General features: G+C 30.9%; 1 protein-coding gene and 1 non-coding gene across 7 annotated transcripts; one reads left to right on the top strand and one right to left on the bottom strand.

Moving 5' to 3' along the window:
- Positions 1-1,591: 1,591 nt before the first annotated feature.
- Positions 1,592-5,731, bottom strand: LOC111301794 (YTH domain-containing protein ECT4). Of its 6 annotated transcripts, none has more exons than XM_022897762.2 (9): positions 5,475-5,731; positions 4,857-4,933; positions 4,525-4,681; positions 4,339-4,412; positions 3,641-4,237; positions 2,922-3,509; positions 2,624-2,836; positions 2,385-2,537; positions 1,592-2,248 (listed from the first exon to the last, which is right to left on the bottom strand). In XM_022897762.2, the coding sequence occupies exons 1-9, from the start codon at positions 5,503-5,505 to the stop codon at positions 2,012-2,014; spliced, it is 2,127 nt and encodes a 708-aa protein (XP_022753497.1). In that variant the 5' UTR covers positions 5,506-5,731; the 3' UTR covers positions 1,592-2,011. The 6 variants fall into 6 exon arrangements, with proteins under 6 accessions (XP_022753497.1, XP_089600723.1, XP_089600722.1 ...); XM_089744597.1 differs by having other exon boundaries at positions 4,525-4,638; XM_089744596.1 differs by having other exon boundaries at positions 4,857-5,029; positions 5,478-5,731.
- Positions 5,732-13,419: 7,688 nt separating this feature from the next.
- Positions 13,420-13,526, top strand: LOC149514690 (small nucleolar RNA R71). Its single transcript, XR_016328412.1, has one exon. It is a non-coding gene; the product is annotated as a small nucleolar RNA R71 (small nucleolar RNA).
- The last annotated feature ends 2,336 nt before the right edge of the window (positions 13,527-15,862 follow it).

Raw genomic sequence — 15,862 nt, 5'->3', positions numbered from 1 at the left:
TAACTTTTTACCTTCAGAATCCTAGAATATCATAGGAAAATATGAGTTTTTTATTTCGAAACTTTGGGTACTATTGAAAATATGATATTTTTCCTCACAATTAAATTACTTTGAACTAAGCCTAAGAATCAAATATTTACCGTCAAGATTCTAGAGAAAAATTTATAGATTTTTTCAAACCAAACGCACTCTAAAAATTAATGACACAAATGGAAATGAAAAGGTAAGAGAATATTTACAAGAAATGTTAAAGTCCGACGTATCATAGACTAAAATATATACGTTTGATTGTTGAGTAGGTGTAAAAATAGAGAAATAAAATGTTAGTATGGACAAATGGAAAAAATATATGATGATAAAAATTAACCGAATTAAATTGTAGAATTACTCTTACTTTAAAAGGACCTGTTTATCAGTTCTTTATCTTTTCAAAATTGGTGCATAGTGATTTCGGGATTTTTTTTGCTTAGTTGTTTTATGACCGTTTTGGTCTCTGATCAAACTTTCGGTGAAAAACCGTTACAAAGGTCGAGCAGAATCAATGCTATTCACCGTTTAAAAACTGATGAAACTGGAGGAAAAGCATTAAAAGAATGGGAAAGAAAACGTCGAAGGAAGATGACTGTAACAGTAGGCGGGCAATTGAGCTAAGGAATCAAGGAGCTAAGCTAAGCAAGAGAATTGCGCTGAAAGAGAAGGAACATAGCAAGAACTGGAGCTGGGGACTGGTAGACCAAGAGCTGACTGTGGAGATACAGACAAGGAAGGTGGTGCAACCATTTTTGCCGCAGGTGGTTACTAATCCATTTCCATGAAATTTTGTATTGTTAGCTGTCACAAATTCTGTTATGGCAGCTGTCAATTCATTGTGTCGATTTTAGCAATGTTTAGTACATTTGCTAGCTGAATTATAGTTCAAGTAGGGAATATATATATATATATATATATATATATTAAAACAGAAAAGTTGTAAACTAGAGGTTATGAATGAAAATTTACAATTTTTCTGCTTTCAACCCCCTGATCTACCTTCTAGCATTTCCTTCAATCTTCTCTTTCTTTTCAACGCACTCTTGACTACATCACGTCAAAGCCAATCTGTGACAAAAACCTTGCTTTTAACAATGGAATAAGAGGAGATTTTCTGGCAAGGGGAGATTTTCTCCGGTAAAAAATAAATTTTTATACGGAGGAAAATTTTCACGCTACTTTTTCTAGATAGACGGACAAACCATTGTATTATCTTAATTAAAATACACCTTTTCATCCTGTTAGTAGAAATTAATCAGAATTTAATTCACAATTAAATCAGCACTAAAAACCATAATCTTTATCTTTGAAAGACTTGATTAAAGCTGAGTCTCATAGGTAAATTACCTTGAAGAGTCCAGCATCTACCACTCGCGAAACCATCCTCCTAATCTCTTAAACCGCCCCAAAAGATTGAGAGATCAAACCACAGCCACAAGTGACGACAGGCATTTTCTTTCTATGCCTTAAAACAGCATTGTAATTTCTAACTTTTCACGCATAATATCATGTATATTATCCTGACGATATTACTGTTACATAAAATGACAACAAAAAAAAATGAAAAATGAAAAGCTAGCTTAAAGCGTGCACCATGTTTGCTCTAGATTTTTGTGGAGGGAAATCGACAAGCATGTAAAGGCATAATAATAACAGATATAAAGGGTCAAAAAAAAAATTAGTTGAACAAAATAAGGAAACGACACTGAAAGAAAAACCCTAAACCCAACCTCCTAAAGAAAAACCAGAAAGGAGCCTACCCACTATAGAGAGTAGTAGAAAGAGACCCATCATAATCTGCCTTTTGGATTCAGAGAAACCTACACTGCCCCGCCATAAATTATTCACTTCATACCACCCAAGACAGAGATCCACTTCCCCGACGGTCCACAGTTCTGTAATCTATTCTAAAGCAGGAAATTCAGTTTATACTCATCTTATTCTACAAGACCACAAACCACAGCAACGGGATTGGCAGAAGCTAGCAACCGTTTGCAATCCCATTTGATAAAACCCTCTTCTCTGACACAAGAACTGGCTTAGCACCCTTTGAGGCATCTCCAGATTTTGCCGCTGAACCATTCTCCGAAAGCTTTAGATCCCCATTGGACTGAGCAGCTAAACTAGGTTCCTCGATCAAATCTGATGCAACTTCCATATACTTCTGTGAACCATTTGCTACATCTTTCTTCTCATCTAAAGGCTTTCCTTCACATACCTGCAATTTGAGAAACCAAAAGCATTCAAAACAGATCAACTTTATGGATGACAAGCACAATACTTTCTAGAAGTAAAATTTTGATCAAAAGCAAGATTCGGTTGTGATGTCAGTGGTAATGCTAAATATGTCTTGCCTGCTTTTGCAACTGCTGTTGCTGCTGTTTAGCCTTTTTCTCCTGAATTGCCTTCTGGCGAACCTCATAAAATTCAAAATCATCTAAAATGCAAGTTTTGCTGGAATGCTCTTTGAAGATTTTGATCAACTTAAGCCCTTGCTCAAGCTTTATCTGCGCAGACCAAAAGGAGATTACCTTAGAGTGGGGAAAAACAAGCAAGAAAAAAGAGTTGAAACGGCTTTAGGAACAAAGAATACCTCTTGTGTATCCCTGCTCTTTGTGACAGGTTTATTCTCATTGTTCTCTAGGGTAATGTGCTTCAAAGAATTGTTAGGTACATCCTTAATAATATGCCAATTTACTGGGAAACAGCCAGTCCACTTGTCTTGTTGCCAGAACTCCACATTCTTCTGAAAATCAACAGGCCCTAGCATCTCAGCAAGGCCAACAAATTGCCCACTTGCATTAACCTATTAAAAGTTCAAAAATTCAAAGAAGCACAACAAAAACTAGGGACAAATAACCCTAATAAACAACTTGCAACGAGACACGAACCGAGAAGAAAAGATAAATAGGGCAGCAACCAGATTTCTGCTGAGACTCCTGGTAAGCTGCATCAAGCTTTTTGTTACCATTTGGTGTGCTAGCCCAAACATTGTACTTAATGCTTTTATGAACATCATCCTCACTGTATGATTTAATAACAAAGAACTTGGCATCGGCATAATCCACAGGGAATTCTTCTCGGTTATACTGTTCACAGTCTGGAGCAACATACGCCTTTCCCCTCTCATCATTAGTTCCACTGGAGGGAATATTTTGCCCCTTGACAGCTGTTGTGAAAGGCGTTGCACTCTTTTGGTTCTTGGAACCCTTAGCCCTGGGTCCCCTGTTCAGTTCATTAAGACCGTCCATGTTATCATTGCCAGAACCAAAGTAACCATTGCTTCGTCCCCTTGGTTTATAGTTGTTGTCTGCCAACCAACCCCTTCCATTTGTTTGCAAATCATAACCATTAGATCCAAAGCCCATTCCAGATCTGAATGTGTTTCCATGCTGGCCATATAGTTTGTTTGAGTACATCCTATTAATAAACCTCTGAGCTGTACCCATGCCGGATATTGCCCCAGGCTGGTGCAGTCCCTAGTGTACAATCATTAGAAGCAAAAACTCAGAAGAAGATAAGCACAAAAATTAAAAAAAAAAAAACTACGAAGATTCATGATTCCAAATACAAACAAGAAAATTAATTAGAAAAGCCAAATCATGCATACCATGCAATGAGAATTTGAACGGAAGTTTTGATTCCTTGATAATGGAATACTATTTGCTTTTGAAAATGAAGAGTTTATTCCAGTGCTAGCCACAGGTCTGTGTTGCCCATCTGAAAACATAGAGCCATCAAGCCACGGGATAGGAGACAGAAACCCATCAAAACCATATCTTGGATCCTGATATCCAGAGGTAGGAATACCTCCTAGAGGAGCTCCCCTTCCATAAGAACTATTAGAATTAAATGAGCTCTGGTATGATGATTTTATTGCACCTGGACCATTATTTCCCTTCATGCTACCCCCGTTAGCTACTCCATTGGAATTTGCATTAACTGTTTCAACAGGCAAGGGCTTTTGATCAGCAGCAGCAGAGGTCGAAAGCTCCCCTTGACATGGGGCAGCAGGGTTTGGGGTGAATGGGCCACTGGTCAGAGTCAGCGGGTGGAAGAAGGGAGGATACTGGTAGTGTTGAGGCCCATACAGCTGACCATCATTTCCCACAGTTGGAACTGGGGAAGTTGCAGGTGAATATGGTCCATACGGTGGATAACCATAACCATGATGATACATCAGAGACCCATTGTCCCTATAAACTCCCTGACAACACAATGCATACAAATTTACTAAAATTCATGAAATATATAGCAACTAATAACTACTTCCAGTACAACAAGAACATCAAAAAAGAAAAAACTCACTGAAGTCATGTCAACTCCATCTGGATTCACATATCTTGAATATTCATCCCACTCATTACCAGTGCCATCAATGCCTGCAAGGGACAATAAAAAGATAAATCCAATCCTAGCCCCATTCAAAATAACATATACATACAAAATGCAATGAGTTTCAGTTTAAAAACCCAGGAACAGTTTGTTTACTACCTCCATAGTAATAGGCAGATGGATAACTATTAGGAAGATAGCACATAGCTAGATCCATAAACTCAGGTAGCAAAGGTGTTGCAGATCTCTCAAAAGATGGAATTTGGGTATTTCCTGCATTGCCCAAATCAACAGAACCATACTGATAAACAGAAGGCTGCACAGAAAATAAACTAGGCATTTAGATAACCGTCAAATTTCTCGCCAGTGAGAAGAAACGCCTAATATGGATCCCTAATCTTTTCTACTTAATTTTTCTCCCGTGACTAAAACGTCCACATCACGTAGTATAGTTTTATCAATAATTACAATAAACGTAGGAAAGGGGCTACCTTTTTGATAGGCTCAGGAATATCCAAGGGCTTTGCTTGTGAGTCTAAAGACAATTTCTGCAAGAGCCCTGCTGTTTCTACAAGAAAGGAAAGTGTGAAGAAAATACAAACTTTCGGAATTTGGTAATAATCCCATCTATCAAATTCACAATTCAGAAATCGACCCAAACACCCTTTACAATTCAAAAGAGCAACAAAGAACAAATTAACAACAGAGCAAGCAATTCTTTACAACAAATTCAATCAATCAGATCAATAATAATAATAATAATAAAGAGCAATAAAGAACAAATAAACAACAGAGTAAGCAATTCCATACAACAAATTCAATCAATCAAATCAATAATAATAATAATAATAATGATGATGATAAATTACAGGAAATAACCAACAAAGATTTTTTTTAAAAATTGTTGAAAGAAGTTCAAAAACCATCTAAAGAAGAGAGAAGGAACACCCATCTGAAATTGAGAATATAAATCGTTAAAAGAGCAAATTTAATGAGCAAATGGATAAAACATGCATAAGCGGTGGATCGAAGAGCGTAAACCAGTACAGATCTACGTGAAAGCAATAATAATACCCCCAAAAGGGACATAATCGAATAATTGAGGATACGACCTGCAGAGGGAGCAACTGTGGCCGCCATCACTAGATCGAATGTCTAAACCCTAAATAACAATCCCAAAGCTCAGTTGTGGGTTTTAGACGGGGGAGAACAACGGGGCCAATTGATAGTCTCAGTCTCAGCCGCCACTAGACAGACAGAGAGAAACAAAAGAGCTTTGGGTTTAGGAAAAGAGAGAGAGTTTTGTCCAACCAAATACGGTGATTCAAATAGCACCACGGGGCTCTCCATCTTTCCTCTCTTTCTTGATTCTTCCCATCAGCACTACTCTATTCGTTGCGTTGCATCACTTTTTTTTTTTTTTTTAATGTTTTCTACTTTTATTCTTTCTTTATTGGTGGGCAACTTCGCTTCGGTCAAGGCATGCTGGAGTACCTCATAATTTTAAATACGATAACGTGATAAATAATATAAATATATAAATAAGTTTTAAAATGATATTTGTTATACTAATTCATATAGATATGAATTTTAATATAATATTGTTCATATTTTATATATATTGATATGATTAAATATATATAAGATATTAAAAAATAATTTAAATAAGATATACGACATGAATATATATTTAACATATAATATGATATAAAAAATGCGTTTACTTAAGTTGTATCACATAAATATACGTTTAATATATTTTTATAAATATTTTATTTAATTTAAACATATAAAGATTATTTTAATTTTTTATTTTTTTAATTATGATACCTAATTGCCTATTTAATATAATCATATAAAAATTATTTAAAATATTTAATTATAATACTCATTCAATAACTGATATGGAATTATTTTTAATATTAATAATATAAGTACAATATAAATAATAATATTAGTATGATAAGTTATTATTTAATAATTTATTCTTTAATTTTTAGTAACTCACTATTTTAGATTTATTAGTACTAAAAACAAATATAATTGTGCATACATTTGTGATTTTTATATTAATAACATACACATTAAATATATAGCAAAATGCATATTAAATGGGCATTAAATTTTTTATACTTTTAATATGCAAGTATTTTTTATATTAGTAATGTATATATTAGTTTACATACAAATTTTAATAAATTAAATATGTATTGTGTTTTGTAACTTTTTATAATAAAATTAAAAAATTATTTAAAAAAAGATCTAAGAAAGACAATATACATTTTTTTAAAAATTTCTAATTTACCCTTAAACTTGCTATTATATTACTTACTTGTATGAAAAGAACTTATGCACATAATTCTTTGAACCTGCAACCTCCAAGTATTAGCTTCAACGACATGTCAAATAATCTATTAATCAGTCGACGAGAAGGACAATATACACTTAATTGTTAATAATAAATAGCATCCAACATTATTGTCATTAGTAAGGTAATCCAAATCACATGAATATACAATAAAAGATTATACCCATAAATTAGTTAAAATAACATGTACAACGATTAAAAACTATATAATCATCTTAATATAAATCATGATAAGATATTATTTTAAATTATATGTAAAAGTCAAGATAAAATATTATACACTTGAAATTAAAAACAACATATATTCAAAATAATTGTAATTATTATTTTACTATTTTAAATACATATTATCAAATATTTTGTTAATTGAAGACATTATGTTTAATATATATTATGGATTATATTTGTGAATTATTTTAAAAAACACACAATTTTGATATTTATGAATTATTTTTCTATTTTTAATACACATATATTTATATATTATGGAGTATGGAATGAATTGAAGACATTATTATTTTGTTATGTAAGTTATTGTTTAATATATTTAGTGGAACATCACTTATGGAGGTTGAAGACTTATACTTGGAGTAGTGTAATTTAGACTATGTAAATGTGTAATAAGCTACTACTGTTTAGTGTTTAGTTTAGTTATTTAGTGTTTAGTCTTATATGGCTAACTATAACTTGTAAATGGATAGTTGTTTATTATTTTAGCCGTATTGTAACTTGTAAATGGACAATTGCTTATTATTTTAGCCATATTAGCTATGTTATCTGTGTATATCAATGTTAGTCGTGTCTATTTATGTTGTGTTGTGTTACTTATATCATGTTTAAATAGATTGATTATACACATATTAGTCAGGTCATATCTCGTATAATGTATATAATAAATATGTCGTATTTTTGTTTAAGATTTAAACACTTTTTATAAGCTATGTTGTATCCGTACTTTAATAATTCGTGTCATTACAAGTGATAGATATGACACAGATACACGAATTATCATGTTTAAAGTATTCCTAATTTTAATCTAATATCAAGTTATGTGCCTTTCAAGGAAAATGCTCGAAAATCAAATTTTAACGTGGTTGTTTTATACAGTATTGTTAAATGATGGTATCAGTAAATTTTGAGTTAAAATCCATAATTTATAATTTTTTTTTCTTTTCATTATGATTTTTAATAGAAAAAAAAACTTAAAAACCATAATCAATAATATAAATCTTACTAATGTACAATTACACATGTCATACTATTAAATTTCTCTTTTTTATATTTAATAAATATTTTATTAGCATATTTTTTGTGTATGAAGGTCGTTATCATGTGTCAACCTTCTTTTCTATTTATATTTTTTTCCTTTTTAATATTTAAAAAAGATTTTTTTTAAAAAAATTTTAAGTTCTTTATGTGGGATTCATTTAAAATTATTGATTAAAATATTTATTTATTTATTTTTTAAAATTAGATAGTTTTTTAAGAAAAAAGATGTTAACGAAAGTGTTGATGTAGCATCGAAATTTGTGTTTTTTTTTTTCAATTTTTCTTTTTAGTTTTAAGTTTTTCTTTTTTTTTACTTTTTTTAAAAATTTCTTTTAGATCCATGATATAGTTCGTAAGAAAAGTTCATCATTATTAATGTCATCTAACAACTAACTTTTATTCTTTTATTTTTGGTTTTCATCCTTTTTTTTGTTTTTTTTATTTTGTTATTTTTAATTTGATCAATTTTTTTTTATAAAAAAGGCAACAGATGTGTCCACGTGGCAACTTATTTCACTTTTTACCTTTCATTTTTTTATTTTTGGTTTTTAATTAAATAAATATTACGAAAGAAATCGTGAAATATATTTTAAAAAAAGCAAATAGAGGTATAGATGAAAAAATAACTCACATATGATGAATTTTGATTCATTCGAATCTAGTAAGTGTATTTTTTTATAAAAGCCAATAGAGGTATAGATGAAAAAATAACTCACATATGATGAATTTTGATTCATTTGAATCTAGTAAGTGTATTTTTTATTATTTTTTTAAATCAAGATCAGTTGGATGTGAGTTTATGGTGTTTCATCAATTGGAAAATACTTTTTGGAATTGAAATAAAAGAATTTTAAAAAACAAAGCTTTGTTATTAGTAAATCTATCACCTAAGCCAATAAGCAAACTAAATTAAAAAAAAAAAAGGAACTAAGAAACTACAAAGAGAATAGAAGAATGAGATAATAGATGATGGAATAGGGTGAATGGCTTTTCTATTTATAATGAAGAATTTGGCCAAGGGGGATAAGTTTATAAGATGTTGATTCAAATTCAAATAATAATGGACTAAGGCTATCTTGATCTTTAAATAAGGCATTACTAAATGAGACTCATTTTTCTTGAGAATGCTTGCCCGAATGGGGTCTTAAGGATGCAATCTTAGCCTTTGATCAATGCTTGATGAAATCTTAATAAGTCTTTTCTTTGGATTAGGCTAAGATGATTTTCAAGAGCAAGGATTTGAATTTCATCCAACTCTTGAAGAAAGAAAGTCTTCTTCCAAGTAAAATTTTTCAAAGCTAAGCCAAAATGTCATGATCCTTTTGAAACTTCTCATTGGTTAAATGTATCTAGTCTCTATATTGATGAAAATTACATGAACTCCTTTTTAAATAGGGTCTTGGCTGAACATGATAAGGATTAGAGAGTCATTAAGCTTGCAAACTAAGCTTTATCTTTACATGGCTGAATGAATATAGTTCTTTTTAGATGAAAACACCTTTGGCCAATCATGCAAGAGTCCATGGTAGGTTCAAATATCACATGTGTGCTTGATCTCTTCTTAGAAATGAGCTAGCTGAATACATGTAGAGTCATTATGCAAGTAAAATTTCTTCATGGCTAAGTAAAAAAAAATCACTCTTAAAATAAATCTCTTTGGCCGAATACAAGGAAAAGTCCATGTACAAGTAAAAAAGTTTTTTGGTTGCATGGTTGAAAGGATTATACCAATGAGGTTCTACTAACCCTTGGTCTTACATGGCCACATATGCTTTTACATGTATGGATTGTATATTTTCCTCATCCATAAGCTTGAAACCCTAAAAATCACAAAATAAGCATTAAGGTACTAAAAATCAATGAAATTTTAAAATTTTGCATCCATTTTAATATACAAAATCATTATATAATTAAGTGTTATCATACTTCCACACTTAAATCTTTGCTTGTCATTAAGCAAAAACCTTAAATCAACAAAACTAAAAATCGTTATACATACTCACAAAGTCAAAAATTACATAAAATTCCTATCATGCACTATTACATAATACAAAGCTGAGTATAAACATGGAGTTACAATAAATTTCTTCCTAAACAAGCTCTCAATATCTTATGCTCTTTACACATATATATCTATTCAATCTTTAATTCTTGCATATAACTCAAGTAAAAAGAATGCAAAACACTTCATCACATTTCAATTCAAAGATAGAATAAACTTTATATGTTCATTTTCCCTTACCTCTCCATTAATATTAGATTTACTACTTGACTCAAGATCAAAAGGTGTTTTAGGCTTATAATGTAAAGCTTAGGTCAAGGTAAGAAAAAGAAAAATTTTAGGCTCAAAACCCTACATTTACTTTCTTTGAATTTCTTGGACTTTGAATAATTAAGAGCTCTTTTAAAACTTTGACTCTGAGGCATCAATTTATTCATTATACACGGTATATATATATTTTTAAAAAATATAGCCATATTTTGGTTTTATTAGGCTTTACCTTTGTTTTTGCCCTTTTTTTCTTTCATTTCATTTCTTGTGCCTCTATTCCTCTTAAATACATAGAGATATCTATAACACACAAGTAAATATTATTGCAAGAGGTAATCAAAAGAAATGATAATAATAAACGAAAAAGGCTTATTAGCTTATTATGTGGCTAAATAAACAAGAAAAATGAAATAATATAATAGGTTCAAAATATAAGTACTAAGGCTGTATCATAATAGGGTGGCTTGAAAAAGGCTTAAACGATCCAAAGAACTACTTAAATAATCTCTTAAGTCAAATATAGTCTAGGATTTCACCTTAAAGGTTGAGTAGGTGAATTCTAGAGCACTTATTCATGTCCTCAAATCTCATGCAAATTCATATCTTACAAACTTTCACAATAACCAAACCATTTCATTAAAAGTGAATAGAATCATATGCATAAAAATCACATCGTAAAGAGAAACATGCTTAAGAATTCTTTTCAAGTTCCATCGTATTCATAATCAAACTTTATATCATACTTTAGTCAATGATGGAAAAATTATGCAAATTTAACTAAGTATGCATAATAATGAGACCTAGTATGTTAATTTGGTTTGAAAGCAAGAATGGGATCACAATTTTCAAAAACATTTAAGTTGTCAAAGAATTTTTTTCCCCCTACAATTAAATTAAACAATGTATCAAAATAAAAAATAAGGGAAAAAAGAAATACTCCCTAAATTTAATTAAGGCTGAATTTCCATTAGTGCGAGGTATCATTCGTGCTTCACTTCATCCTTACAAAAACAACTAAAACAAAAACATTAAAAACATAGTTGTCCTTAAAATAATAAAAATATAAACCATGAAAATAAAATTTGGGTTGTCTCTCAAAAAGTGTCAGTTTTGGTAAAGCTTGACCATCTTTAAATTTATGGCTCATCTTGTCCCTTCAAAAGGGAGTTTACCTTGTTACATCATTTTTTATGGAATGACATAAACAAAATTGGTCTTAGGAGGTTTACTAGCTTTCCTAGTAGGGATAACATAAACAAAGCTTGAATTGGTTGACTTTGCTGGAGCTAAGGATTGCTAAATGGTTTTGAATCAGAAGGTTTATTTATTAGGTCAAACTCCTTAAGATTTTCTTTAACTTTTGATTGTATTTACATCATCTTTATCTCTAAACACACCATACCTCATTGTTACAAATTATAGTTTTTTATTTTTAAATCTAAAAGTAAGACTGGAGTTGTAGATATCTATTAATGTTGTAGCAGTCAATAGGAAAGGTCTCCCTAAGAGTAATGGTGTTTCATTATCATCCATGTTTTAAATAGCAAAATCCATAAGGAAAGCATATTTACTAACTTTAATAAACACATTTTTCAATTTTTCTTGTGGCAACTGACAGATTGGTCAACAAATTTAAGGTTAAATTTTGTAAGCTTTAGTTTTCTACACCCTAACTCTATAAAGATACTCAAAGATATTAGATTTATACTAGAGCCAAAATCATAAAGAGCATCAACAAACTTTAAATGTCCAATTTTATAAAAATAGTAAAACTCCCTAGATCTTTTTACTTGTTAGGTAGAAATTGTTGAAGTTCCTAGTTGTAGTTTTAAAAAATGTGGCTTCCGTAAACTTTTTAAGTAACTTCTTTTGAATAAGCCTTGAGGTAGGAGGTGTTATGTTGAAACACAACCTATACATTCTAGCAATCATCATTAACCTTAGTTGCACTTTCTTTTAGACTTTCTCTTGTTAATCTTATTTTTTTCCTTGTTAATGTTATTTTTGGATTACTTTTCTTGAACTATTTCTTCAAGTTCAAGTTGAATGCTTTTAATAGTGTTCTCTTTACTTGCAATAGCATTTGCCCTTCTTTAGTAGACCCTTCAATGTACTTTTAAAAATTTTCTTCATATTCCAATTCAGCATTTTCTTTCTTAGGTTTGTTCTATAAGGTTCAATGTTTTTAGGGGCTTTAGTGCTATGGGCTTAAAACCTCATAGAATTTCTTTTTCAAATCTCAAGAGTTCTTTATCTTCTGGTATGTTCTTTTTTTTTTTTCATAAAATCTACCTTAGGTTGTTTCACAAAACTAGGAAGGTTTACTACTATAAGTTCATTCCTAAAATCATCCTCCTCATTAGAATCCTTTATCCTATCATTTTCCAAAAAATGGACATTATTGCATCCTTTTTTACCTTAGGATTTATGATTAGATTCAGTATTACTAGGTAAGGTTCCTACAGGACAATTGGTTATGGCTTGGGCTAGTTGACCTATTTGGTTTTTAATGTTCTTAATTGATGTAACTTGGCTTTAGTTGTTAGCATTGTTGGCTTGCATTAGCTAGGTCAACATATCCTCAAAACTTGGTTTTTTTTTCTTGGGGTAGGTTATAAGTTGGTAGAGTGAGGCGATATTTATTATTTTGGTTATTGTGGTTTGGTGGTTTGATTGGTTCGAAGAAAAATTTAGATGATTTCGCCATCCAGGGTTATAGGTATTACTATAGGGATTGTGATTAAGCTTAGATTGTTAGATGGATTGGACAAGTTTTATTTTAAATTGCCATTTTTCACTAGAATGGGGTCCTTCATATATATCACATGACACAAAAAGGTTTTGGATTGCATTCACATAGTTGGCTTAGGGTTGGGCTTCTAACACTTCTATCATTTTGGTGAGGGCAACCATTTGGGAATTAATTGAGGTTATAGCATCTATCTCAAATAAACCAACAAGCTTTTTACTTACCTTTCTCTTCAAGCCCTATTGATAGTTGTTAGTAGGCTTTTCTTCAATCATTTTATTATCTTTCTCTTTAGGAATCTTGCTCATAATTGCCCTTTCAATAGCTGCGTTTAAAATGGTTTTCATAAGTGGTGTGAGACCATTGTAAAAAATCTATATTTACAGCCATTGGGGTAGTCAATGGTGTAGGCACTTCTTTAATAGTTATTTGAATTTTTTTCATGCATCATATAGTGTTTTGCCATCTATTTACAGAAATGTAGTGATCTTGTTCCTTAGCTTTGCTATTTTGGCTAGTGAAAAAAACTTTGCTAGAAATTTCTATTCTAAATCATCCTATGTGGTGATTGAGCCAAGTAGTAGTATGTCAACTAAAATTTTGCCTTGTCCCTGAGGGAAAAAAGAAATAGTCTTAGTCTAATAGCTTCATAAAAAACACCATTACAGTCAAAAGTATTAAATAATTTAAGAAAATTAAAAAGGTGAAGATTATGATATCGCTTGGTAGCCCTCCAAATTGCATAGAAGTTTGGACCATTTGTATAATTCAAGGCTTGATGTCAAAGTTGTTTGCTTGAATAGTTGGCCTTCTCATGGATGGTTGAAAACCATATGAATTGGGAACTGCATAGTCCCTTAGGTTCTTTGCCCTTTATTGTTTGCATTAGCTATAGGCATTGGTGTAAGTGGTGTTAATTGCTCTTTTTTTCTTTTTCTAAATGTTCTTTCAGTTTCTTTATCAACTGGAGCTAAGTCAACACTTTTGTATCAATGCATGCAAACAAGAAAAGATTAAAGAAAAAAATAAAAGTAAATAAAAAAAGTGTTTAAATTATAAAAGGTTAAGAGAACCTTATTGATATTGAGAAAATCGCTATAATCCTCAGTAATGGCACTAAAAACTTGATTGTTGTATTTTGTGTTACCTACAAGTGCACATATCAAGTAATAATAATGGAAGTATTCTAGTATCATCTCCTAAGGGATTATAAATTATAATGTTGGGTAGTTCCACAAATAACAATGGCAAGATCTTAAGATCCCTATATCTAAACAAATGAAAACTTAGTTTTGGTTATAGATCTAAATAAATAGAAGATTGGAAAGGCACTGTAGGCTTTAGATCTCACTTAACCAACTGTCACTTGGTAAGCTAAAGATGTATAGCCATGACCTATATTTATAAGAATTAACTACAACTTAAAAACAAAGAAAACTTGGAATTGCCAAATGCTTATAGAAGAAAAACAAGATTGTATAAAAACTAAACTTGCATATCATCCAAAAAAGTAGTAGTCGAAACTTGTAAAGAGTAAAAGACATTGGAAATCAAACTTGTAAAACAAAGAAAATGCTTTACTAAAATTAGGAATGTTAAAAAAAGATTTGAAACTAGAACAATGAAAGAAAATATCTTGGGGAAATACTTTTTTAAATTAAAAAAAATTCTAAAAAAAAAAAGCTTTATTATTGGCAAATTTGTTACCTAAGCCAATAACTAAACTAAACTAACAAAGGAGGAACTAAGAAACTAAAAAGGGAAGAATCAGATGAGGGATGATGAAATAGGGTGAATGTCCTCCCTATTTATAGTAAAGGATTTGGCTAAGGGTGCTAAGTTTACAAGATGTTGATTCAAATTCAAATACTAATGGATGAAAGCTATCTTGATCTTCAAGTGAGGCATGAGCAAATAAGACTCTTTTTTCTTGAAAATGCTTATCTTGAGGATGCTATCTTGGACTTTGATCAATACTTGATGAAATGTTGATAAGTCCTCTTCTTGGATTTGGTTAAGATGGGTTTGAAGAGCAAGGATTTGAATTTCATCCAACTGTTAAAGAGATAAAGTACTCCTCTACGCAAAACTCTTCAAAGTTAAGCCAAAGTATCATGATCTCTTTGAAACTTCTTTTTGGCCAAATGTATCTAGTCTCCATATTGATGAAAATTGCATGAAGTCTTTCTTAAATAGGGTTTTGGCCGAACATGATAACGATTGAAGAGTCTTGAGCTTGCAAACTAAGCTTCATCTTTGTATGGCCGAATGGATAGAGTTTTTCTTAAATGAAAAAATCTTTGGTCGATCATGCAAAAGTCCATGGTAACTTCAAATATATATGTGCTTGATCTCTTCTTGGAAATGAGCTAGCCTAATGCATGTGGAGTCATTATGCAAGCAAAATTCCTTCATGGCTAAGTAAAAGAATCATTCTTAAAGTAATATCTTTGGCTGAATACAAGGGAGAGTCCATGTGCAAGTGAAACTCATCTTTTGTTGTATGGTTGAAAGGATTACACCAATGAGGTTTGTCCAACTTTTGGTCTTGCAGGCCGTATATGCCTTTATATAGATGGATTGCATGTTTTTTTCATCCATAAGCTTGAAACCCTAAAAATTACAAAATACGCATTAAGGCACTAAAAAGCAACAAAATTTTACAATTTTGCGCCAATTTTAATATACAAAATCAATATATAATTTGGTGCTATCATTGATTTTTTTCAATAAAAAAATTTTGTAAGAAAAATAAGTGGATATCGGGATGATGAAATAATTTTCATCTCATTGGCTTCAAATTGTCTCCATCCAATTAGGTGTAGGTTTTTAAAAGAAT

The sequence above is a fragment of the Durio zibethinus genome, chromosome 15 (assembly GCF_047325235.1).
Source record: "Durio zibethinus cultivar Kanyao isolate XHJ-2024 chromosome 15, ASM4732523v1, whole genome shotgun sequence".
Classification (NCBI taxonomy): Eukaryota; Viridiplantae; Streptophyta; class Magnoliopsida; order Malvales; family Malvaceae; genus Durio; species Durio zibethinus.
This window is presented reverse-complemented; position numbering and strand designations above follow the sequence as displayed.

Bases quoted from the DNA above. Each gene is read 5' to 3' on its own strand.
- LOC111301794 (XM_089744596.1), bottom strand. From the start codon at position 5,505: ATGGCGGCCACAGTTGCTCCCTCTGCAG. The intron at 3,510-3,640 runs GTATGCATGATT...ATTGTACACTAG, and splicing joins GTTCAAATTCTCATTGCATG to GGACTGCACCAGCCTGGGGC. The intron at 2,249-2,384 runs GCAAGACATATT...CTCAAATTGCAG, and splicing joins AACAGCAGTTGCAAAAGCAG to GTATGTGAAGGAAAGCCTTT.